At 50.9% G+C, this 22,815-nt stretch overlaps 9 protein-coding genes across 9 annotated transcripts; 4 read left to right on the plus strand and 5 right to left on the minus strand.

Annotated features, from left to right (window-relative positions):
* Nucleotides 1-353: 353 nt before the first annotated feature.
* On the minus strand, nucleotides 354-818 carry GUITHDRAFT_75898 (hypothetical protein; the record flags this gene model as incomplete). The annotated part of the gene is made up of 3 exons (XM_005827000.1): nucleotides 354-497; nucleotides 563-646; nucleotides 690-818. Coding segments are annotated over 3 exons (357 nt in total), but the record flags the coding sequence as incomplete, so codon positions are not given.
* Nucleotides 819-1,481: 663 nt separating this feature from the next.
* On the minus strand, nucleotides 1,482-3,559 carry GUITHDRAFT_96450 (hypothetical protein). The gene is made up of 18 exons (XM_005827001.1): nucleotides 3,468-3,559; nucleotides 3,343-3,424; nucleotides 3,197-3,292; nucleotides 3,067-3,149; nucleotides 2,960-3,006; nucleotides 2,844-2,911; nucleotides 2,746-2,794; nucleotides 2,636-2,694; nucleotides 2,527-2,586; nucleotides 2,416-2,479; nucleotides 2,302-2,359; nucleotides 2,219-2,255; nucleotides 2,084-2,168; nucleotides 1,971-2,037; nucleotides 1,859-1,911; nucleotides 1,745-1,805; nucleotides 1,641-1,698; nucleotides 1,482-1,594 (listed from the first exon to the last, which is right to left on the minus strand). The coding sequence occupies exons 1-18, from the start codon at nucleotides 3,546-3,548 to the stop codon at nucleotides 1,560-1,562; spliced, it is 1,143 nt and encodes a 380-aa protein (XP_005827058.1). The 5' UTR covers nucleotides 3,549-3,559; the 3' UTR covers nucleotides 1,482-1,559.
* A 1,242-nt stretch (nucleotides 3,560-4,801) lies between these two features.
* GUITHDRAFT_113817 (hypothetical protein) lies at nucleotides 4,802-6,775 on the plus strand (the record flags this gene model as incomplete). Its single annotated transcript, XM_005827002.1, has 6 exons — nucleotides 4,802-4,949; nucleotides 5,097-5,158; nucleotides 5,217-5,291; nucleotides 5,358-5,509; nucleotides 5,561-5,681; nucleotides 5,783-6,775. The coding sequence occupies 6 exons, from the start codon at nucleotides 4,802-4,804 to the stop codon at nucleotides 6,773-6,775; spliced, it is 1,551 nt and encodes a 516-aa protein (XP_005827059.1).
* A 676-nt stretch (nucleotides 6,776-7,451) lies between these two features.
* On the plus strand, nucleotides 7,452-9,972 carry GUITHDRAFT_164770 (hypothetical protein; the record flags this gene model as incomplete). The annotated part of the gene is made up of 12 exons (XM_005827003.1): nucleotides 7,452-7,948; nucleotides 8,004-8,139; nucleotides 8,194-8,373; nucleotides 8,428-8,481; nucleotides 8,568-8,642; nucleotides 8,702-8,806; nucleotides 8,860-8,949; nucleotides 9,000-9,176; nucleotides 9,233-9,382; nucleotides 9,436-9,499; nucleotides 9,554-9,741; nucleotides 9,949-9,972. The coding sequence occupies 12 exons, from the start codon at nucleotides 7,452-7,454 to the stop codon at nucleotides 9,970-9,972; spliced, it is 1,740 nt and encodes a 579-aa protein (XP_005827060.1).
* A 440-nt stretch (nucleotides 9,973-10,412) lies between these two features.
* Nucleotides 10,413-11,296, plus strand: GUITHDRAFT_158353 (hypothetical protein; the record flags this gene model as incomplete). The annotated part of the gene is made up of 2 exons (XM_005827004.1): nucleotides 10,413-11,040; nucleotides 11,286-11,296. 2 exons carry the CDS (start codon nucleotides 10,413-10,415, stop codon nucleotides 11,294-11,296), a joined length of 639 nt encoding a protein of 212 aa, XP_005827061.1.
* Nucleotides 11,297-11,644: 348 nt separating this feature from the next.
* On the minus strand, nucleotides 11,645-12,313 carry GUITHDRAFT_47287 (hypothetical protein; the record flags this gene model as incomplete). The annotated part of the gene is made up of 2 exons (XM_005827005.1): nucleotides 11,645-11,786; nucleotides 11,958-12,313. Coding segments are annotated over 2 exons (498 nt in total), but the record flags the coding sequence as incomplete, so codon positions are not given.
* A 280-nt stretch (nucleotides 12,314-12,593) lies between these two features.
* Nucleotides 12,594-15,446, minus strand: GUITHDRAFT_75881 (hypothetical protein; the record flags this gene model as incomplete). Its single annotated transcript, XM_005827006.1, has 2 exons — nucleotides 12,594-12,777; nucleotides 15,205-15,446. The coding sequence occupies 2 exons, from the start codon at nucleotides 15,444-15,446 to the stop codon at nucleotides 12,594-12,596; spliced, it is 426 nt and encodes a 141-aa protein (XP_005827063.1).
* Nucleotides 15,447-17,576: 2,130 nt separating this feature from the next.
* Nucleotides 17,577-18,653, plus strand: GUITHDRAFT_113821 (hypothetical protein; the record flags this gene model as incomplete). Its single annotated transcript, XM_005827007.1, has 8 exons — nucleotides 17,577-17,624; nucleotides 17,675-17,743; nucleotides 17,789-17,845; nucleotides 17,891-18,004; nucleotides 18,054-18,314; nucleotides 18,424-18,452; nucleotides 18,510-18,534; nucleotides 18,588-18,653. The coding sequence occupies 8 exons, from the start codon at nucleotides 17,577-17,579 to the stop codon at nucleotides 18,651-18,653; spliced, it is 669 nt and encodes a 222-aa protein (XP_005827064.1).
* Nucleotides 18,654-19,306: 653 nt separating this feature from the next.
* Nucleotides 19,307-21,840, minus strand: GUITHDRAFT_143034 (hypothetical protein; the record flags this gene model as incomplete). Its single annotated transcript, XM_005827008.1, has 8 exons — nucleotides 19,307-20,725; nucleotides 20,986-21,057; nucleotides 21,103-21,174; nucleotides 21,225-21,282; nucleotides 21,328-21,411; nucleotides 21,457-21,561; nucleotides 21,603-21,739; nucleotides 21,811-21,840. 8 exons carry the CDS (start codon nucleotides 21,838-21,840, stop codon nucleotides 19,307-19,309), a joined length of 1,977 nt encoding a protein of 658 aa, XP_005827065.1.
* Nucleotides 21,841-22,815: the final 975 nt, after the last annotated feature.

Consider the following 22,815-nt stretch of genomic DNA (forward strand, 5'->3'; position numbering starts at 1 on the left):
TCGCCCTTGGAATAAACTTAATCAATCATTGCCAGTTGATACTGGACTGGAATTCTGCATGGAATGTCCTCCCGTGGTACTACAAAACACTCGACACTGTGCCATATTATTGTGATTCAGGAATTTAATATTCAGGGACCTTCCTCTGTTCATTCTGCTAATGACCCTCAAATCCCTCCAACCCAGACAGCGATGGCTGACATGATGGTTTACATGCTGACTACCTGAACACTCAGTCCAGCAGCCTGCGTCCCCTCGCCGAGTCCGAGTGGCATCCTTGCCTCACAGCTTGTTGTAGCTCCGGAGCACACTGATCAGGTTGTTGAACGTTGCTTCGCAACCAGGCCATTCCCCTATGACGTCAGACGCTGCTCAACTTTGTTACTTACACGGCACGAAGGCTCGCAGCTACACTCGCCTCTGGTCCGGACATGCTCCAAGGAGGCGTCTCTTAGACCCTTCACCCCCTCCTCCATGGCATCAAGAGGAACCTTCATCTGCCGCGTCGGGGCAGTGAGGGGCAGGTTGAGGAAGAAGATGCGAGGAGAGAGAAGGTCTTCACCTCTCTATAAAGCTTTCCCATGATCTCGGATCCCTCGTCATCCGCGATGTTTGGGTTTCCTGCGAGGGTCCCATAGCTGACAAGCTGCTGACTTGTCATCAAGGATGGGGTGACACAACCTGTCTACCTTGAGGAACGTCGAGAAGTCCCTCCAGCATGCTTCTGCTCTGATGGGAGGATACAGGCCTCCCCCAGGCTCCGTGATCCCCGGAAACTTGTCATAAACTTTTTGCCTCGCCGCTCCTGCAAGTCCATGTGAGCTTGTAGACGCCCAAGATGGGAGCGGGTGGCGGACCGATGATCGCCACTTCGTTGTCTCTCAGGACCTTCATCATGCCTGCTCTTGAGGAAGAGAACCCCCCATCAGCAAGCTCGGAATCTGTAACGAACCTCTGCAGCATCCATCACTTCCGACATTCAGTCTTACGCTTCTGTCTTCACATCGTTCTCGAAGGCCCTGGCACACGTTTCCCCTCCAACTCTTCCTGCATAGAGGAATGGTCAACACGAACAAGCGCACGCTCAGCATCCACTCGCCTTTGGCGAAGAAAGGCCTCTCCTTGAGCTGTGAAGCTAGCACTTTGGACGCAGGGGAGAGCTGGCACTGCACGAGGCGGAGGGATCGGCATGGAGCACGAGGAGGAGAAGAGAGCCTGACAGGTTGGTGCAGCCATGCCGAACTTCCCACAGGAGCACTGGAGACCTTGAGGGGGGGAGGTGCTAGAAACGCGTTCGCATGCGCCCAGCACAAGCTGAGGGTCACCAAGACTTTCATGGCTTCGTAACAAAGTCTCAGAGCAAATGCCAGCTCGCCTCATGAGAAGGAAAGAGGAGTGAAAAAGACAGAGCACTAAAGTGAACTTTCTACTATGTGAATTTCTCTTCTTTTGGGGCAGCGATTCCAGGATGACATGTGGATGACATGATGGAGTTTTATTACTATTCCCTTGGCGTCGAGTCCAACGACTGCAAGACGACCGACGGTATCCTGCGAAACTCACTGCATATCGATGACGCAACGAAGGCAGGACCCTGCTCACTGAGTCAGGGACAGCCGGCTGCCTCGGCTCACCCGAACCCTCGTGGAGCTTCTCGAACGCCTTGTTGATGTCCTCCAACTTCATCCTGTCCGTCACCTGCAAGGGCCCTCAGACTGCTGTCGAGCCTTCCAGCTCGCCTCACGAAGTCCTCGAGAGGGATCTTGCCCTCCATGTACTGATCCACCAGCTGAGGAACGCTCGACCTGCCGTGTCGCACCGTCACATACGGAAGGAGCAGCTAATCTGACTTCAACACCTCGACTTGTATCCTCCGAAGGCTGTGCCGAGCCACTGACGTCCCGTAACGAGCTGGAGGGCGAGTGAGCCGCTGGCAGGTGAGGAAGGGGTTTAGGGCAAGAGGAGGAAACCTGGAAGGGGCGAGTAGAGATCTCCTGGCCAGACCCAGCAACTCCGATGATGACGCTCTTGCCCCATCTGTGTGAAAGGAGTGACAAGAAGATTCCTCAGCGCAGCCAGTCACCCGCGGTGAGCACATTCAAGGGCAGATCGCATGGTTTCTACACGCCCGATAGCTTCGAATGTGTAGTCGATGCCAAAGCCACTCTCTGTTTATGGGGATTCAGCAAATGTGATTTAGAGTCGTCCGTTGTTTCACCGGACAGTCCAGTGATGACTTGCTGGATGGGCTTGTCCTGCGCCGTTTGATCAGAGACAGAAATACCAGGTCGGAGGGGTCACAGGATAGTCCTTGGGATTGATACAATCGGTTGCTCCAAACTTCTTGGCGATCTCAAACCTGCCGAGAGAGCAGTTCAGATTTCTTGCATCTTCTCTCAAAGGTCGACAACGCACTTTGCCGGGTTGATGTCGACGGCAAAGATCTTCTTCGCGCCTGCCATCTTGCAACCGTAGATAACTGAGGCCACGTCATCCACACGATCTTTCGGCCATCGTCCCCTGTACCTGCCAGACCCACTGCTCCGAGTCCAAACACGGCGCAGGAGGAGCCCTGCTCCACTCCAGCTGTTCAAAAGCTCATCAACTGCAGTTGTTCATGATGAGCAACACTCACCAGTGTTCAGTGCTGCACCGATACCAGTGGTGACACCGCAGCCCAGCAGGCATGCGATGCTTCGGTTGCAAGTAAGAAAGAGGGCAGTCGACGCCACAAATCATGTTCACCTGAGATCAGCCTTGGGGTTGATCTTGGCGACAGAAATCTCAGCACAAACTGAGCAAGCATTCGTCAGCGTGCTGTGCGGAGAGAAGCAAGCAAGTACCAATGTACTGGCTGAAGCAGGAGCAACCCATGAAGTGAAAGAGCGGCTCCCCCTTCATGTTCTTGTACCTTAGCAGCTACTGATCATCGACTCATCCACAAGTCCGCATCCCTCACCTCGTGGTCTCGTCCGGCATGAGACCCTTGCCCTGAGTAGACCGAATCTGATGCAGCACGCACGAGTCAAAGCTTTTGAAGCCGTCAGCCAAAAATCGAGCGACAACCTTGACACAAAGATTCGTCTTGGGAGACTTGCAGAACATGCAATCCTTGCACTCAGGGGTGTAAAGAGGAATCACATGGTCCCCTGCATCCACAATCACCATCCTCCTCCACCACGACAAGAGCTATCACCAGGAACAACGCTCGTAACTCCTTCTCCCACAGATTCGACAATACCGCCACCCTCGTGGCCCAAGATTGAGGGGAACAATCCCTCGGGATCAGACCCTGCGATCGTGCTGTGAATCATCACACTCGAGACAAGGGAGCTGGAGCACCGGAGAGCGTGTAGGCGTCGGTATGGCAGAGAGCGCAAGCCACAAGCTTGACTCTCACTTCTCCTGCCCTTGGGGGCTCGACCTGCCATCGCATCAACCACAAGCAGCACAATCTCGTTTCCCACCTGAATGTCCTCCACCACAAGCGGTTGCCCAGCGGCATAGGCCACGGCTGCCTTGCAGACAATGACACCAGTACCAGACATGTCGGGTTTCTGCTCAGCATTTCAGTTTCGTGGTTGTACGCAGGTTGTGGCTTGTTGTGGCCGATGGGATATTGTTGATCAGAAGTATCAAGTGCCTTGATCTCATGAACATATCGATTACAACAACGTCATCATAAGTCGTGTCCCCATTTTTCATCAACCATACTCTGTCATCTTTGTCTTTATCTGTTTTTTTGATACGCGAACCTCCATCTGCAACCAAAATCGCATTGGCTCAACCTCCTCTGCTATACAATCCATGGCCATACATCATGCCAAACCATCATCAAGTTCTCAGCTGCATCAGTTTATTTGATCTAGTTCTTTCAAATGTCTGAACCTCAAACCACTGGTCTTCGAAAGCCCTCCTTTGTTGAATGCTAAACTTTTTTTCTTGCCATTGCAAGGCTCCTTCTCGCTTCTTCCTGCCTCTTCTTTTCCCCTCCTCTCATGTCTTCTCTTCCTGTTCCCTGCATGTCTGCATGCCTTCCCTTGTCCACTTCATCCACTCCCTCCGATACCGCCCCCCCTCCCTCCCTTCCTCTCCTCTGCTCCTTCCTCCTAGAGCTCTTATAACCCCTTTCTGCCCAAGATTGAATTGCTTGTTCCACTAGATGAATTGCTATGGTGTGACTTCTGCCCTTCTGAATTCTTTGCTGGACTAAGAGTACTATGCTGCAATCTGTGCCTTTCTGTTCCTCTAATAAGACTTCTGAGGCAAACCTGTTCTGTACCCTGGTCCAAATGTGGGGTGTTTTGACTGGGGGGTAGGGGTGGTCCATTGCTATTACGGGAGACTAATGGCCGGGCTGGAATAAGAGGAGGGACAGGACATGGTAAGGAGAGGAGGAGAGTGAGGGGAAAATATGAGAGAGGAAGGATGGGATGAAATGAGGACACGGATATGAATGTGTGGTGCTGAAGGAGGGAGGGTGTGTTTGCTGTTTCCGTGTCGCGAAAGGAATGTGGTTGTGGAAAGCCGCTAATGAAGCTCTGACTTTTATTCCCAGGCCTTTCAATCATCTCGGAGGCTGTGGTGATAAAATAAGAGCAGATAGTTCCAAAAGGCAAGTTAGCTCCTTGTGGGACGAGGAAGAAGGGCGATTGAGAAGCAGTCCAGCTGTTTCATCAACATACAATCACACACAAGCAGCATGGAAGAATCAACCGCTCCCATGAGAAGCCCTGGATCGACATGCGAGACGAGATCAAGCTCTGAGAGTCGCTACTTTCGTCTTTTTTGTGCTGTTCCCATGTTGCTAGGTTGCAGCCTGTTGGCAATTTTGTTCATAGCGCATGGAGGATCGGGGGGGTTAAAGGCAGAATCAGAGTTGTTGTCCGGTATCGACGGGTACCTGATAAATAAGTACGGGGACGATGAAGATGCGTTAAAGGCATATGGTTTCATGCCATTGGCAGCTCATCGCCGGACAACGACAACATCAGATAGATTGACAAGAGCACAGGCGCCTCCTCCAAACTCAGGTGAGGAATTCATTTTAAGAATCATCAGGGTATGAGATTCAGGAACTGAATTGAAATGTCCAGAGAACTTTGCATCCTTGCGAAAGAAGATGATGCAATCTATGCTGCACCACTATGACAGCAGGGTGAGGGATTTTGTGCTAGGACGGATTAGCTCTCTGACTTTGCCTGTGCTCTTTGCAGGCTGAATCCAGCATGTCGAACATTGGCGACAGTGGAGGTTCGGAGAAGATGGATTTTCCTGCCGCTGACAAGGAGGTGACTGTTTGACTCTCCCATCGTTGGTGATTCAAAACTCATCCTGGTGCTGCGTCTTGAACACAGGATTCACTGTTGAGTAGCGGCAGTAAGAGCGAGAGAGCGGCAAGTTTGATGGACAACAACAAGCGATCAATGCTGCATGACAAGACTGAAGAAAGGAAGCATTCTGTTGACAAGCAACCGTCTCCCACCTGGAAAAGCCTTGCCAAGTCACTGTAAGCAAGGAATCCACACTGAAAGACTACTAACCGCAGTGGCCCTGTTAGCTACGTCAGAAAGTGGAAGCCATCGCATGAAGCAACGCATGCATCAACCAGCATCAAACAAGGAGCGTCATGGTCGGATCTTAGCGCAGAGCTCAAAAATGATATAGATCCGAACGTACGGGTATGTTGCATATTTCGACCCCAAAAAGCGTGTGTTGGCGACTTGAGCATCTTTTGCCATAAGAATTCAAATCACTGTCGCTGATTGATATCTTTTATCAGGAAGAGAGAAAGGATCTTCGAGAAGCGAAGATTCGAGCAGAAAATTACCTCAGTGAGAAGCAAGTGGATCAATCTGCATCAGGCAGAGCCCATGTCACTCAACTAAGTTTGAGAAAGAAAGCGAAAGCAAAGAATGTTGATCTCGAAGATAGCAAGTCAGAGAATCTCAAGCGGCAGATGGCGAATGAGGACAAGCTGAAAGCCAGAAAATATGTCTTGGGGATCATCGCGAAGGACGTCCCCAAGTCATTACAACTTGCCTTCATCAATAATTTGGAAAGCAAGCGTAATGATGGACATGGGCAGTCTCTTGCAGCTCTTAACTCGCAGATGCTGAAGCTCAAAGATGAAGTTCGAAGGATGAAAGACAAGGCACAGATTCTAGAATTGCAGAGCGAGGTACAAAAGTTGGAGCGGCAGCAACATGAAGCGAGCAAGCCCGTATCAAAGATGATGACAGTTGCTGCAGCAAAGGAGGGTCTGCTGAAGAAAGTGAGATCCATTCTGCAGGCACAATTCAACACTTTGAGAGAGAACATCGAAAATGAAATCAAAACCGTCAGTGCTTCGGACATTGCGGAAATCATGAGAGAAGGAAATGCAACGTCCCCGTTTTCTGATTCCAATGAGCTTAAGAAGATTGAAGCATTGAAGGGACAGAATGCGAAGTTAACGTCACTGCCTGCACGTCAAGAAGGCGCAGATACAAGGGCCAAAAGCATTTTGACAAAGTACAAGGCCCTGGTCAAGGAGAATGCTGACTTGAAAAGTGAGATAACCTCTATCGAGATGAAGCAAAGAGATTCGAAGAATCTTCCGACCAATCAAGACGTTTACAAACTCCGGCATTTGGCCTCGAAGTACAAATTGGAAGCGCTCAAGCTCAGGGAGAATAATAGTAAGTTATCTGCCGAAGTCTTCAATTTGCAATCTCGGCAGAATACTCCATCAGCGGCAGCATTAGCGGCTCAAAAGGATGGCAAGCGCAAGTAAACTGAAAGGCAGGGAGCGATGAATTCAATTGAAATGATCGCGGTGGCCTGGATATCTTCTTTCTTCTTTCTTCTTTCTTCTCTCTATCTCAAGCTTTCATAGATCCTTTTTAAGCTACTAAGGCTGATCTCTTGTTGTACTATCCTGACACCAAAATACTTCAATCAAAATGACAGTAAACTCCCGCCGCACCGGCCGGCGGCGGCATCCGATTGTCGAGCCCGACCGGCGACTTTCTTTACTCAAAGCGACTAGTAGCCGAGGCTTTCCAGCGCGGCCTCCGTCGGACGGTCGGCCCGGACTCAGGCGGCAGTGCCGGCAGTGCCGATGCGGCAGAGGCCGGGTCCGTTGCCCCTCATCCCGTCCGACTCCGTTTCTATTTCCGGGATTGTATAATAGCTGTTGTAATTTGATGGGAGAAGGTAGTAACTGGTACAAATTTATCAGTCAATATGAGTACCAAATCCAAACTATTAGTACAAATTTATACTTTCATGTTCAGCTTCTCGGTTTCAATATTGTACTGCAACGATATATATAGTTATCTGTCATACATCAATTTTTGTTATTCATATTATAAAATCAACAAGTGTTCTCAAGTTGGGTTTCGGGCGTCCCATGGCGGTGGGGTGAAAGCGCAGAGGAGGAGGGAAGTGCGGCAGAGCTCTGAGACAGGATGAGAGGTCCTTGCATCACCCTGGCCGCGTCAGGGATCTGCGTTCTCTTAGTCCTCGTTTGCATTCTAAGCGGTGAACAGTCTGACAAGAGTGATAACCCGAACCTGACGTACGAACTACTGACCTCACTGGGCGCCAAAGAAACGACCTTGGCATCCAACAACTTAACATCTTCTGATGATTACGCCGCGCTGATACAAGCAATCAAGAATCTTGTCGCTGGGAAGAATAAGGGAAACAGCACTTCAGATATCAAAAATGCAGTTCAAATTATTGTCGATCGCAAACTGGAACAGGCGAAGGAAGCCATGAAGAAAGAAAAAGAAGCAATAGAGGAAAGGGAGCGACAAGCAGAACAAGAGAAGCGGAAAGATGTCAAGAGTGAGCAAGAAGCGGCTGTGATCGGAAGCATCATTGGCAAAGCGTTTGCTCAGCAGTCACAGATTGATGAGACAAAATCTGAAGATGATGCAAAGAAGGCTGAAAAGTTCGAAAGGTATTCATCTACCTCCCTGCTTTCCTCTCTCTCCTCGTGTTGAGCTTTGCATTAGGGCTGCAAAGCGAGAACAATATAGAGCGAATAGACTAAGGGTTGCTGAGTCGATTAACAAAAGGATCATGGAAACGTCAAACAAAATGTCAGAAGTTGCCAAAATGGCAGCCAGTGCAGCTGCTGATGCCAAAGAGGTAACACTCGCAGCTCAAGATTTTCATCGTATGTTGTTCACTCACTTGCTGTAGATTGTCGAGGATGAAGAATATGCGGCTCAAGACGAGGACCAGAGAATGATTGAAGAGGCCAGGGCTGCACGAAGGGCAAAGGAAGCAGAACGAAAAGCTGCTGACGAGCGTAGGATTGCGGAGAAAGCTGCAGATCAGAGTGAGATCTCATTTAGATCCACCGAAGGTGCAAACGACCAGGTGCAATAAAACAAGGGAGGAATTCTACATATCGATCTTACAACATGCGCGCAGTCTTTTCAGAGAGTTGATTCGGCAAGAAGAGACGCAATTGCATCTGCAGAAAAGGTTGAAAAGGAGGAGAGGAAGATGATGCAAAGAGCGAAGGCAAATCCTCTAAAACATTTGAACTTCAAGCTTATTTGTCAAGTCAGGATGCTGAATTCCGAGCCCAAGAAGATGCAAGAAGGGCTGAGGCTGCTGAGCTGCAATCAGAGCTGATCTCAAAAGTAACCTTGCAGACCTCACAGAGGTTTGCCTTTGAAATCGAATTAACTCAGATCCGCAGGAATTTGTAGCGGCTGAGAAGGAAGCAAAGAGACAAGCGAAGGAGGCTCGAGAACAAGCAAACATCGCTATGCACGCAGCAAAGAATTCTCGTTTGGAAAGAAAAGTGTGTGATGTCTGATCACAGAGATCTTGTGACTGGTAACTTCCTTGCCTTAGAGAATGGAAGAAGCGGGCAAGGAAGACATCGAGGCAGCAAAAGCGGAAACGAAAAGGGCCCAAGACATTGCCTCGTCCTCGGAGCAATCGGTACCAGCACGTCCTTTCGAAGACACTCGAGTTCTCACTACCTGCCTTAGGGCGACATGGAGGAGGAATTGAAAGATATCGAGAAGGATCTCCATATCTTACAAGGAAAGGTTCAAAGGGATGAAGAGATGCGCTTGTCTGCTTCAAGAAACGATGATCTCCCGAGAATTGGCGAGGAGAGAATCCCAAGAACGATCATAGTGAACAAACTCCGAAAGCCAAAATCGGTGTGTCTACATCGTGGTCCAACAAACTGGTGGAGCTCTGATTTTTCGTTTTTCAGATGGCTATCAAGAGCGAAATGAACGCCCAGGTTGAGAGAGAGCTTTACAGACTTATCTCCAAGATCGCATTGGATAGGACGCATAAGCAGGACCAAAGGCACAAGCTGACTGTGTACGAGGATCCCAAAAGATTTCTTGTCAAAAAGCAGGTAGCTATATCTTTATTCAGGGGATGTATGTGGCATATTTGACCTTGTCTCAGCCCCCGGTCTCGTCAAATCCTTTTGATTGGATCGTTCGGGGGTTAAAGCCTTACGAGTCACAAGGTGATCTGCCTCTTAAACAAACGCTGCAACGCTGATGCCTTGAAACTCGACCAGTTCGGTTAAGTCACCCTTCGAGAATGCAGAGAGTTAAACCATACGCCTACAACATGCCGCATCCAGTTGCCGTTCATAGCTTCCCGGGCGTTGGGATGGACGCGCTCTCGCCCGAGCTGCAAGCTCACAGGGCGCTGGCATCGGCGCAAGAAGCGATCAGACGCATGGGAGGGGTAGCTGAGATGGATGTGAGACACGGAAACTTGTTTGCTCACCCTGAGATAGTAGGACGATAAAATCATGATGGTACTGCCTCTGGGACATTTTTTCAAATTTAGAATTTTGACCTTACTTAAATCGGTACAATAGTAACCTATAACATTCCATGCAAACTTTCGATTGTTTCCCCCAGCATCTCCCAGCAGCTTCTGCTGAAGTCACTTGATGGTCGGCAGGTTGATGGAGAAGTTCAATGCTGACGCTATCCGGCGAAACTTCTTCTGAGCCACTGTTCCGCACTACTGGTGAAGCAGATCCGCCTCACCGAGATTATAGGCACCAAGAGAAAGCATCAACGAAATTCTTTATTTGTTTATTTTGCTGTTCCTGTGAGAATAACTAATTGAATGCTGAGGTGAACTTGTCAAGTTGTAAAAGTGCACCAACAGTTTGCTCTGCAAGGGTTGTGTGCGAGGAACGGGAGGAGGGAGAGGAGGCATTGTGAATGTTGAGGAAGGAGTTCCTCTGTCCTCTTGTCTTGTTGGTTTACCTCCATCAAGTCTCTTGCTTCTCTCCTCCTCTGTTCCATCAAGTCTCTTGCTTCTCTCCTCCTCCTCTGTCTTCTTGTCTCCCTCGTGGATCCTTGACTCATCGGCTGAGGAGACCTTGCCGCATGGCGAACGTAAACGATTATGCGAGAATGCCGCCTTCTGAGAGGAGAAGAGCTGATGAGAGCGATGACAGCATCTTCTATCAAAGCCCTCGTCTTGTTTATCATGCCGATCATGATTGTCTGCAACGTCTCACCGACATATACAAGTCGCTGATTCCTGCCGATCGCCGCGTACTGGATCTTGGGTCTTCCTGGGTTTCGCATCTTCCTGATGATGTGGAGTATGCGCAAGTAGTTGGTGTGGGACTGAACGAAGTCGAACTTAGAAGTAATCACAGACTAGACGAATATTTGGTCTTGGACCTCAACAGCAAGCAGCATCTTCCTTTTGAAGCCGAGAGCTTCGATGCCGTTCTGCTTGCTTTCACGATCCAGTACCTCACTCATCCTGAGAAGCTCCTGGCAGACATCAGGAGAGTATTAAAAGATGATGGAGTGGTCATTGTCAGCTGGACCAGGCATTGCTTTCCGACCAAGGCAATCACAGCTTTCCTGGATCGAGATGAGGAGGGCAGGTTAGAGCTTGTGCAGAATCTTCTGGTACATGCAGGTTACGATGTCGAGGTTCACCGGAGAGCGATTCTGAACCGAGATTTTAAGGGGTCCGACCCTCTCTACGCCTTGTCTGCTCGCAAGAACGCCCTCGGAGGAAGCAGTGCAAGCGCCCAACCCAACGACGAGCGCCTAGACATGATGGAGCAGGGGGCCGTGAGGGTGCAGCCAGACAGCTCCCTTGTGTGGAGGGAGAGGATCATTGAGCTTGCTCGAGAGGCTGAGGGCCTGGGCATCCCAATGTCAGCGATGGGCTTGGAGAAGCTGGGGGACAACCCGAGCAAGGAGCAGGTGCAAGAGGCTATGTCACACATTCATGCCATCATAGGTTGATTGCTTCTTTGCTAGTCTACATCTGACTTGGCTCTAGCGAGCAGGCTCAGCTCTAACCTCTAGCGCGAGGAGGAGGATCGGAAGCGCATCTTGCTGATCTCAGGAAAGACGCTGTCTCTGCGGGAGACATCCCGGTAGCTGTCCACTATGTTGGTCCCATCGCGATAGCCACTTGCTATCGTTCTCTCCCTGTACGGCACCTCCTCCATCATCTCCTCGTTGTACGATTCTTTGCCCGCAAACTTGGCCTTCCTCATCCTCTTTGTGATCCCGACGGAGAGCTCGTCTGTGCTCGGCACACGGAGCTTAGCGACCGGAGCGCTGGACTGCAACTTCCCTTCCTCATGCCAGACCGCATGAACCTTGTCTCCTGTGCGGAAGAAACCTCTTCCGTGCGGCCTCCCTCTCTTCCATTGCCCTTCATATCGGCTTCCGTTGGGCCACAGAAACTCTCCCCATCCTTCTCTGCTTCCTAGCACGAACTCCCCGTTGTACTTGGATCCATCCTCCCACCACCTCGAGCCTGAGCCATGGAAGCACATCTCCTCCTGCTCCTCCACGTCCCCAACTTCTCCATCATAGTAAGACTTGTCCGGAAACGTGAAAGTCCGTCGAGCCTTCTCGTGGGGCTGCATCAGGATGACCGACCCAAACCTGCTCTCAATGTCGTACGCCTCACCCCCGTACGCCAGCACTGCAGAGCCATGCTGCTTGTCGTTCAGCCAGTCCCCGTCATACTTGTACAGAGTCCCGTCTTGGTCCCTCCACTTCTGCATCCCCTTCCCTTCTCTCTTTCCATTCACAAAGTCTCCCTCGTACACGCTCCCGTTCGGCCATGTCAGCTTGCCCCGCCCATGTCGGCATCCCTCCAGGTATTCGCCTTCGAACTGCATGCCATCAGGAAACTTCTCCTTGCATGTGCCATGCCGTTTCCCATACTTCCACTCGCCCTCGTACACATACCCATCTTCCCCCACGAAAGTACCCCTCCCGTCTAACTTCCCGTTCTTCCAGCGTCCTCGGTACTCGCTGCCGTTGACAAACTTCATCGTTCTCTCCCCCGTATACCAAAACTGCCTCCGTTTGTCTGCGTCTCTCTCGCGCGATCGAGACTCGTCGAGCACCTGCATCTTCATCTTCACGCTGTAGTGTCCTACTTTGTTCCAGACTGTGACAACCCACGTGCCGAGCTCGCAGTTGCGCAAGGGGCGACCGTAGATCGTTCCGGTCCTCTCCTCCATCTCAAGGCCGTACGGAAGCTGCTTCCAGTACTCCCAAAACCTGCAAAGCAACGTCAGCAAGCGAGGACAAGCCTCAGGCCTCTCACTCTTCGAACTCGATCTGTCCAGTCCCGTCTTTGTCGATCTGAGCGAGCAGCCATCGGAACTCTCCCTCAGTCAACTTCTCCCCTAGATCTCTCAGGCAAAGTCGGAACTCGCTGGGATCAAGAGCCCCGCTGTCGTCTTTGTCGAACCTGTTGAACACCTCTCTAGCTTTCTCAACTTCTCTGGCCACTGTGAATCTCCTCGGAGCAGAGGCGTCGCAGAGCAGCACCTCGTTGTCCTTGATGGACTCGTTGAGCGAGTAGACGAGGTCAAACTTCATGTAGATCAGTGTTGTCGCCACCTTCGCCACTTCGATGTGAACATCCACTGAGTGTGACCCCACGTAGTTCTTCCCGGTAACGACGAACCTGACGCTTTCTGTTACCCCTGGCTTTCCGCTAGATGTTGTCTCCCTCGTAGGGGCACCACTGATCGTTCCAGTCTTCTCGTCCAGCTCTAGACCAGGAGGGAGTGGCGGGTAGACCGTGAAGCTGACACTGCTTCCCTCGAAGGTCAGGGTGTTGTCATAGAACATCTCGCCGCACTCCGACAGAGTCTCAGGGTCAGCATCGACTCTGCAATAGCACTCGGGGCTATGCAGCTTGTAAATCACGTCCGAGGAGCGATAGCGAAACTGAGACGGAGCGTCTTGAACCTCCATGTTAAGCGTGGTGGAGGTTTCTCCTACCGGATTCCATGCTGTGATCACGTACAACCGAAGCTGGGAGGGCAGCAGAGGCACGCCAGTGATGGACCCGTCGTTCTCGTTGAGGTGCAGGCCCTTGGGGAGGGCAGAGGAGAAGTACCTGGAGAAGGCGTCGAAGGTGATGGAGTCAGAGCCCTCCAAGAGCATGGACGAGAAGATTTCCTCCATGTCAGACTTGGCCAGGCGGATACCAAGAATGCTCAGCATCTCCTTGAACTCTGAGAAGTCCAGAGTGCCGGACTGATCGTCATCGTAGGAGTCAAAGAGGGTCCGCAAGCGCAGCGGATCGATCCCAACAAGGAACCTCATGCACCCATTCTTCGACTTGGCCGTTCCATTCGTCGCGCACTTCATGGGTCGGCAGGCGGTGTTGGTGGCGAGTCTGACCACGTCTTCGACTAACTTGTACCGGAAGTTTGAAGGCGGATCCATCACTTCCATGCTCACCTCGCACTCAGTGGAGCCAACCCTGTTGCTCGCTCGAATGACGTAGTCTGTCGCTCCCGCAGACCTCAGGGGAACTCCACTGATGGCGCCTGTTTCTCTGTCGATCTTCAGTCCCTCAGGAAGCTCGGGGCTCGTGCTGAAGATGAAGGGGTGGGTTCCATTGATGGCCTTCACCTTGAGGGGGCCCTTGATCCAGTCGCCCTCCTGGTTGACTTTGAAGTGGTCAGCTCCTTCTCTGTGCCCAGAGTACATCTGCTTCGCAATCCTCACAAAGTCGTCGAAGAAGATCTCTTGCTCCTCTCCGCGATCGCTGTTCGTGGCCTCCCTCATCATGCTGCTCAGGTCTTCCTCGGAAATACGAACCCCCCACGCTTCCAGCGCGTCCCCCATCTCCTTGGCGTCTACTGACCCGGAGTGATCCGAGTCAATGGCGTCGAACAGCTCCCGGGCTGCTGAGATAAGTCTATTGTCATCCATCCTCTTTCCCAGCTTTGAAATCAACGACGCTCTTGCTGACTTCCACGCGTCCAGCTGCAGCTCTCCCTGCCGGTAGATGACGTTGGTGAAGCAGTACTCCAGCTCCACGGGGGGGTCAAGAGCTTGGAAGTAGACCTGACAGTGGGCGTGCCCGACATCATTCTGCACGGTGACTGTGTGAAGAACTTTTGCTGAGTCGTGCAGTGGTCTCCCCGCAATAGTTCCTGTCTCAGTATCGATGGACACTCCCTCAGGAAGCGGAGGGTCGATAGAGAACCTGTGCGGCCTCGTTCCCTTGAGTGTGGCGACTTTGATAGGCTTCAACTTCTGTTCCACCGCGCAGAAGACGTCAAGAGATTCGTACTGCAAGTTTGACACGGTCTCTAGTATGGAAAGCTTCAGCACAAACTTAGTCGATCCCAAACGATTCATGGCAGTGATGGTCCATAGGCGGCCGTTCAAGTTGGTTTCGTCTATCATCCTTGCCAGTTCATCGTCTTTGATTGTGACACCAACCTTGTTCAAGGCAACCACCAGCTCATCAATGGATAACTCGCCAGAACCATCTGAATCCATCTCTTGGAAAATTTGATCGAGCCTCTCCCAAAGCTCTTCTTTCTTCAGGTTTGGACCGATCATTTTCACGATCCCCACCTTCGCACTCTCCCAGACATCATCATTGTTGCCAACGTAGATATTCGTCAGAAGATTTTTCCAGCTTTGAAAGTCAATTCCTGGATCATTCAATCCCTGATCTATCCCTGCTTCATCCATCATTTCAAGTATCGTCGCTTGCTCCACATCCAGGCCCAAACTGTTCAACGCCAGCTCAAGCTCTCCGATGTCTATCTTCCCCGACCCGTCCTCGTCAAACTCGTTGAACACCTCTCTACATCGGATGGGAAGTTCAAGCTCCACGTCTAGTCCTTCCCCCAACTTCTTGATCAATGCATACCCTGCTTCCTTCCAGGCGCCGTACTTGTCTTTGCTGTGATACATCTTGAACAGCATCTCCTCGAATTCGAGGATCTCGATCTCAGCACTGCCATCAACGTCTAACTCAGCCGCCATGTGCGTCAACTCTTCGTCAGAAACTTGTATGTGAAGCGAAGTCATCAGAGCCTTCAGCTCGTCGAAGTCTATCTGCCCGGACCCATCCTCATCGTACTTGTTGAAGATCTCCCTTGCTCGTTCTCGGATCTCTTCTTCTGTCAGGTTCATCCCTAATTCTTTGAGGAGCGCATTTCTTGCCTTCTTCCATCCGCTGTCGCTGGTTTTGCCCATGTACATCTGCAAGCACAGGTCTCTCCAACCTTGCATGCTCAGCGAACTTTGCCCTGTAGGGTTCCCACTTATGATCCCCGTGGCCTCATCGAAATGAAGGCCCGGAGGCAGCGGTCGATCGATGCTGAAGTGTATGGGGGCAGAGCCAGATTCAAGAAGAGGCTCGTTGGGAATGATGTCATGTTCGGATGCGTACTTACACACACCAGCAGTGTATGTCAGCTCTGCCGGCGCGTCCTCCATCTCCACATGATCGCCAGAAGTCATGGAAACGAACAGGTAGAATTGTCCATACCCCTTGTCGGACGTTCGTTCGCCCGGTGAGAACTGGTCGAGGAAGCTCGTATGGACTACATTACGAATGGTGGCATCCAGCTTGTCGCCGTTGACGCCGAAGGAGAGCAGGCCAGCATCTACATCGAAGAAGACATCTACCACATCGCCTGTTCCCGTCATCCGCTTTTCCTTCTGATCTGACGCCGGGACTTGGCGGCCGCCACTCCGCAAGCATCCGTCGGAATTGCAGTAATGCCAGAGCCGATCGTTGAAGTACGTGTCCAGCGCTCCCTTCTGCAAGTCAGAGTCCTGTATGTCCACCGCGATCCCGATGCAGAGCGAAGCTGAGGGATTCTTCCTCACGATCTTGAGCTGCCATCTGTGCTTCCCTCTTCGTCTGGGAACCTTGGCCAGCACAAGATATTCTCCCTCACAGTCTGGGATGCTTGCAGACTTCCCCTCGACCACGGCATGCTCGCGCGACCATCGCCCCCACACATTGCTCTGAATGTGCGCCATGCCACCGAGATCGGACAAAGAGTTGGTTCTCTCAGCTTCCTAGCTCAAGGTTCTCTCACTCGGCATCGCCATCATTGAGCAGCAAGCGCATCGCCATGAGCAGCAAGCGCATCGCATCCTTCTATGCGCCATCAGTTGCTCTGCCGGTAGAAACTTGATCCCTTTCTCACTCAAAGTAGGCAGTTAAAAAGCAGTACGTGGACAATCAGGCCCGCGCCGATCAGTTCGGACTAGTCGGGCCCCGGGCCCCGGCTGGCATGGCCCCATCAGTACTGCACTCAAAGTTACCAACAACACTGGTCGTTCCTCAGAAAGTGAACGACCACTGTAACGAAAACAGTACCATCAGGCGGTGCTTGCTGCCAAAAATGAAAGTACCCCTCTTTCAAAGGAATATTGTACCGGTACTTTATCCCTCAAAGGTTCATTTTTCAACAATTCAAGGGACGTGACTGGATAGGGAGGGGTGGGGGTCATAGGAGTTCTTGATGTAACGGAAAGCTTGGTTCAATCCTCGGTACTACCATGCAAAGCTCACAGCAGCAAAGTAATGCAGGAGGTAAAGGAGAGGAGGGAGGAGACAGGAAACCTTCTTGTTGACTTGCGATGTTCATCCAAGTACCCTCTGATTTGTTATCTGATGTCTACTGTTCCTGCCTCTTGCATCATAGCCATCAACTAGCTGCTGGGGTTTGTTTCTCGTGTGCAATTTACTTGCTTTTGGTCTTTCATCGGTGAATGCTGATGGTGTGTGTGGTTAACGGACCCGACTTTAAAATCAGATATGATATTTGAATGAATGTCTTCCCACAAAACAGTGGTTCTATGCTGTGCTTCCTTCTTGAAGTCCAAAGATGCACAATTTTTTTTGTATCGCTCATGCCGTATAACAGTACAAATACTAAATCGCAGCGGCCATGAAAGCTATTGATTGATGGTCTAACAAATAGGTTTTTTTCAGGTGCTGTATCGATGGGAGAAGCACAACAATTGTATCTACATAGGAGTTTATGTCCGAACATTATGCCTTCAGAGCCAATACATGTTGGTATGAAACACACCCAACTCAAATGCTTGAATCTAATATTCTCAATAGGTGCAGAGAACAAAAGGCAACAGTCTCCAACGAGCGATATTCAAGGTGATTTAAATCTGTTTGTTGACTGAGCGTGGGTCTTCGTGTTATTTGTGGTTGAATTTTTTTCGATCCTAGAACATTCGAATCACAATCCAACGCCAAGTAGTGAAACACGATCAAATTGCAATCGTCACATGAAGCATTTTGAACCTGCAGCTCCTGTAGAGGGTTGCAGCAGCAAAGTATGGATCCCACTCCGGTTTGATTTCCTCTGTGACTTGTTGTATTCCAGCGCGTCCGTTGCATCCATTGCAGCTGGACCGGTGCAAAGAATGTGTCGCAACAACTCCATCACTTGGCGGTATATCATGTTGGTTTCTTTTAATATGAGACTCACATGCTTCAGGTCGTTTGCCCAACCTTCCCTACAATACCAGAATATCAAGACGAATGGAGGATACTGGTGAATTTGCTCAGCAAACTCGATTCAGGTCTGATGTTCTCCCAGGTCCGAAATTTGCCTTCTTCCCAGTTGAAGACCAAGAAGTCTAAACAAGCCCATGCGCTCGCATTACAATCTTGTTTGCCAAGCTCCGTCCTTGATGGGAGTTTGGACTCACAGGTTGAGTACACCTTGTGCTTGATTTGTCCTTGACGTGGTTGCGTAACAGGAAATCAGAGGTGATGAGCCACCAGGCAAGAGAGCAAAGCGGGGTGACAGTCAATCAAGAGCGCAGAATCCAAACCTGTCAAGAGCACTAGAGCACATCATGCAAGTAGCTGCTGAAGCCCAGGACGCGCAATCTTCGTCGCCAATGCTGAGACAGGCGAGAGTTGGGCGAGGCAGGCTTTCCGGGATTAACATCTGTATGAAGGCCGTGAGAGATGAAGAAGTGTCACATGTGCTAAGACAAGTACTGAAGGAGATTAAGGTTCGACGGTTGTATGATGCAAATCTCAAATAAGACACAAAATAGGGATTACGAGAAGACACCAAGAGACAGACAGAAGAAACTCGGGAAGTTTCTAAGTTGCTGAAAGAAATTCTTGGAAACAGAATCCCCTCGCAGGTAATTCAAAATCTGATTGAAATCTGATACTCAGAAATTTGATCGTTTTGCTTGCAGGAACTTGGCGGACGTCCCTCAAACGGTAGAGCTTGATTGCAATAGCTGAAGTGGAACTTGACCTCTTTTCTTCCACAGAAGCTCAAGATCCAAACTGAAACAATTCAAGGAACAAGACCAGATCCCTGTGGTCACATGATGTAAAAGAAGGATCCGGCAGGTTCGGAACATTCCTTAATACATGCACAAGGCACCTCGGGCAAGAGCATCATCACAACATGTCGAAATATTTATACATATTTTTTCAATCAATCAATTGCTTTAAATGACAGTCCATATTTTGTTCGTGTATTTTTGTTTCTGTGGGATGATTTTCTGACAACAATGCGTTTTGATTGTTTCTTATAACTTTTTCCACTCTGCTGGAGCAACAGATTGCAGATCGCAGCTGCTGAAGGCTGAGAGGCAATGCAGGGTAGAAGAGAGTCTTGCATCCATTGGATTCTTTTCTCGGTCTACTTCTCTTTTCCAGCAGTGTAAGGCTGGAGGCCCAGGAGGCCTTGTGATGAGGAGGGCAGCCTGTCTGCCATCATCCCCTCCCTTGGCCTCTCCACTTCCAACGACCCTGAGACATGGAGCTCTCTCGCCATTCTCATCGACATGTTCATGCTGCAACAGTAGCAAACATACAAGGTTCTATTCGATCAAGCTTGAATGCTAGGACTCATCAACAAGATTCAAAACAGATCACTCAAGAGCAAGGAGGCCTCTTAGTTTCTTGGCACTATGATACAACAACCATACGAGAACAGCAGAAAGAAAGTCAGCCGTCTCATAGCTACTGAGTTTGGTGAACGCTATATCTTCTTCGCGATCTTGTCGTTCTTTCGGATCTGCTGGTACATGGCATCGATCCTCGCCTGGTACTTCTTGACTAGGTTTGACCGCCGGAGCTTGAGGGTGGGAGTGACCAGCTCTTCCTCTATGGTGAACCCCTGACCCGCCTCGTTCACCTCGGTCTCAAACTCGATCTCACACGGCAGTTCAAAGCCCCTCAACTTCGCCGCGCGCCCGATGGCGATGACGTCATCGAAGATCATCCTCTTCACTGCAGGATCCCTTACCAGGTCAGCCATGCTCGTCCTCGGCCTGTGCCTTCCTGCCCACGTCATCAAGACCTCTCGATCTGGCACTATCACTGCGACCACGTAGTTCTCGTAGGAGTTGCCGTAGATCCAGCACTGTCCCACCCACTTGCAGGCGCTCAAGGCATTCTCAACAGCCTCAGGCGCTACGTACTCGCCTTGTGCGAGCTTGAAGATGTTCTTCTTGCGGTCGATGACTGAGAGCGAGCCGTCTTGATTCCACATGCCGATATCGCCCGTGTGGAGCCAACCCTTGTCGTCAAGCGCTTCTCTGCTCTCCTCCTCATTCTTCAAGTAACCCGGAAACACATTGAAACCCCGCAAGCAGATCTCTCCTCGCTCGACCACTCTGCCGGCAAGAGTGGGATCGAAGGGTCCTTTGAAGGAAGCCTGCTGCTCAAACTCTCTCTTTGTCGTCGGATAAACATCTGAGCTCTTGTAGTCTTCAGTGTCTCGCAGCTTCACCTCAACTACTGGCGTTGGGCCCCCGACATTTCCTCCTTTGATACTGCCAAGCGGCTGAACGCAAGCAGTAGCAGAGTTCTCAGTCATCCCGTACCCTTCAAGGACAGGACAGTCGAAGACTTGCCTGAGGAAGTTGTGAAGCTCTGCACTGAGAGGAGCAGCGCCTGAGGCCAGCAGACGGATTCTTCCGCCGAGCACTCGTTTGAGCTTGTTGAAGAGTATCTTGTTGTAAATGAACTTGGTCTTCTTCGATCTCATTCCCCAGTTGAAGATGGTCTTTGCGATGAAACCCTTGCTCTCAACGCCCATCAAGACCTTGTCATAGATACGCGCGTAGATTCTCGGAACTCCAGCCATGATGGTCGGTCGGAGATCCGGCAGGTCCTCACTCACGAGCTTCTTGACATCTCCCTGATAGAAGCCGATGGCGCAGCCAACCAAGACAACGCAGTTCTGGAGCCCGACTTCGAGCGAGTGAGCGAGGGGGAGGTAGGAGATGTAGAGGTTGTCTTCAAGCAGCAAGTCCTCACGGAAGTTCTGACGGAGAATTCCAGCAGCTGAGGATAGCACGTTCTCGTGCGTCTGGATCACTCCCTTGGGGACCCCGGTCGTCCCGCTCGTGTACATGATGCAGGCCCAGTCCTTTGGAGCCGGCATCAAGGTAGACTGCAAGCAAGGCGTTAAAAGGGTTCTTATGCTCGGGCCCATGGCTGCTCACGGGACTTTGAGCGGATGTCAAGATAATGTTACTGAAGGAGAAGAGTTTCAAGCCTTGGGATATAGAAGAGAAACGTGAGTAGAAGCAAGACCATTTCTGTCATATCACCAGCAACTAGTGCACTAGAAATCTCCTCCTCTGTAGGATCCTCGAATAGAATCTTTCACAACTTGTCAGGGCTTTGAAGTCAAACTTCAGTTCCCCTCACGATGTTCCTGAGATTCGAGCCCTTCCAGTCGCACTTGATCAAGTTGGGCAACTTTGCTCGTTCTGCTGCGATCTAGGACAAGAATGTCAGCTCCTCCTGCGAGGATGTTTCATTAACCGTCGTTAACTCGGCATGAGTAACGATGTAAGTGACGGAGTTGAGCATGAGCGTGTCGTACAGGGGAACAACCTGACGTGAATCCCTCACTCTCCGTCGTTCCAATGCTGCGATCAACAGACCACGATGCGGGACCTCCAGGCAGCATGAAGCAGCTTCGTCCATTCGGAGCGATTGATTCTGCAGCATTCATCACCGATACTCCTTATCATATTTGCAACGTACGAGTAGATTCCAATGCGAAATTGGCTCTCCCCCTCCTTTCCTGTGCTATCCAGCCCGCACTGTTGCACGAGGCCAACCCCCAACCTGCCGACAAGGCTTGAGTGACATGAAGCAGCTAGCAAGACAGACCTCAGGATGTCTGTATAGCATTTCTCGTAGGTCTCGAAGACGTACTTTCCTCTCTTGCCCTCCGGCTCCCGCGTCCGCTCCCCCAAGAATGGGCGGCTTGCAAACCTGAAACGACAATCAACGGGGACCAACATCATCGTGCTTACTTGTCTCGTGCACGTTTCAAACAAGCGGACATGGTGTTGATGTGCGGCTCATCCGAGAAAGGCAGCGACACGAGCTCCTTCTCGTAGCCTGGCGCGCGATGGACTTTGCTCTCGTTCTCAGCCTCCCTCTCTCCCCACTGTCAACAGGCACACTCATCAGCATCCCGTGCTCGCTCGTTAGTAAGATGGTTGCCTCAACAGAGAACACCGACGGAGTCGCGACGCCTTTCAGCGACATGTTATCTCCCGTCTAGACGCGAACCTGAACACAACAAGCGACTCATCTCTTAGGGAAACTTGCGGCGTAATTTTCACTTATCAGTAAGTTTTAGCGACTGGTCGGATCGGATCGGACGGTCCACCGGCGTGGCCGCTTGAAATTGCCGCGCAACTTCGGCGTCACCTGGCATCCCGGGCCCCCGGGCCCGGACCGTACCATACGGGCCGCAGCTTCTTTACTCAAAGTTAAGTTAAAGATCAGTACCGTAGGACAATCAGGATAGTCGAGGAGGCTTGACCCTCAACACTGTCGCACTGGCCAAACGGCGAGAAGAGAAAAGACAGCGAGAACCAAACCCAATTGATGTTGCACCCGCATGACGTTACGTCAGTAACGGACATGGCAGCATCATGCGAGTAGTCGTAAGAGGCTACGTACGCTGGCGAGGTGTATAATGCTAGAATCGAAGATCAGTGTACTGGACGTAGACGTACGTACAACACATTGGTATGATGAAAGCATGAGGCTGGTATAAACCGATACACATGTTTACTCATTGCTGTATTACGGGTTAAGCCTGACCTCGACATATAAGCAACCCATCTTAGACGTTGGCCACGTCATCGGAATGGGATTGCACGAACATTGACGTGTGTTCTCTTACTGCTGTACATAAACAAATCTAGCTTCATTGTTCATCTGTTCTACTCCTAAGTGCGGCACTATCGCTCAGTTGCTGGACTATACCCGCATCACCAATCCTGCCGACTGCTGTCCCCCAAACTTAACTGATACCTTCACTTAACTGCGCGCAGGACAAGTCCCCCGCGCGGCCATGCCAGCGATGTCGCGGTGGCCGCCGCCGAAGGAATGAGACGCATACCGGGATGCACCCGCGATGGATGATGGCAGCGAAGGACAGGGAGGCCTTGAGCTGACGAACGATCCTGGACCGGATGCGTTTGCAAGTCGGATCACCTGAGACGTCTTGCG

The sequence above is a fragment of the Guillardia theta genome, assembly GCF_000315625.1.
Source record: "Guillardia theta CCMP2712 unplaced genomic scaffold GUITHscaffold_70, whole genome shotgun sequence".
NCBI lineage: Eukaryota > Cryptophyceae > Pyrenomonadales > Geminigeraceae > Guillardia > Guillardia theta.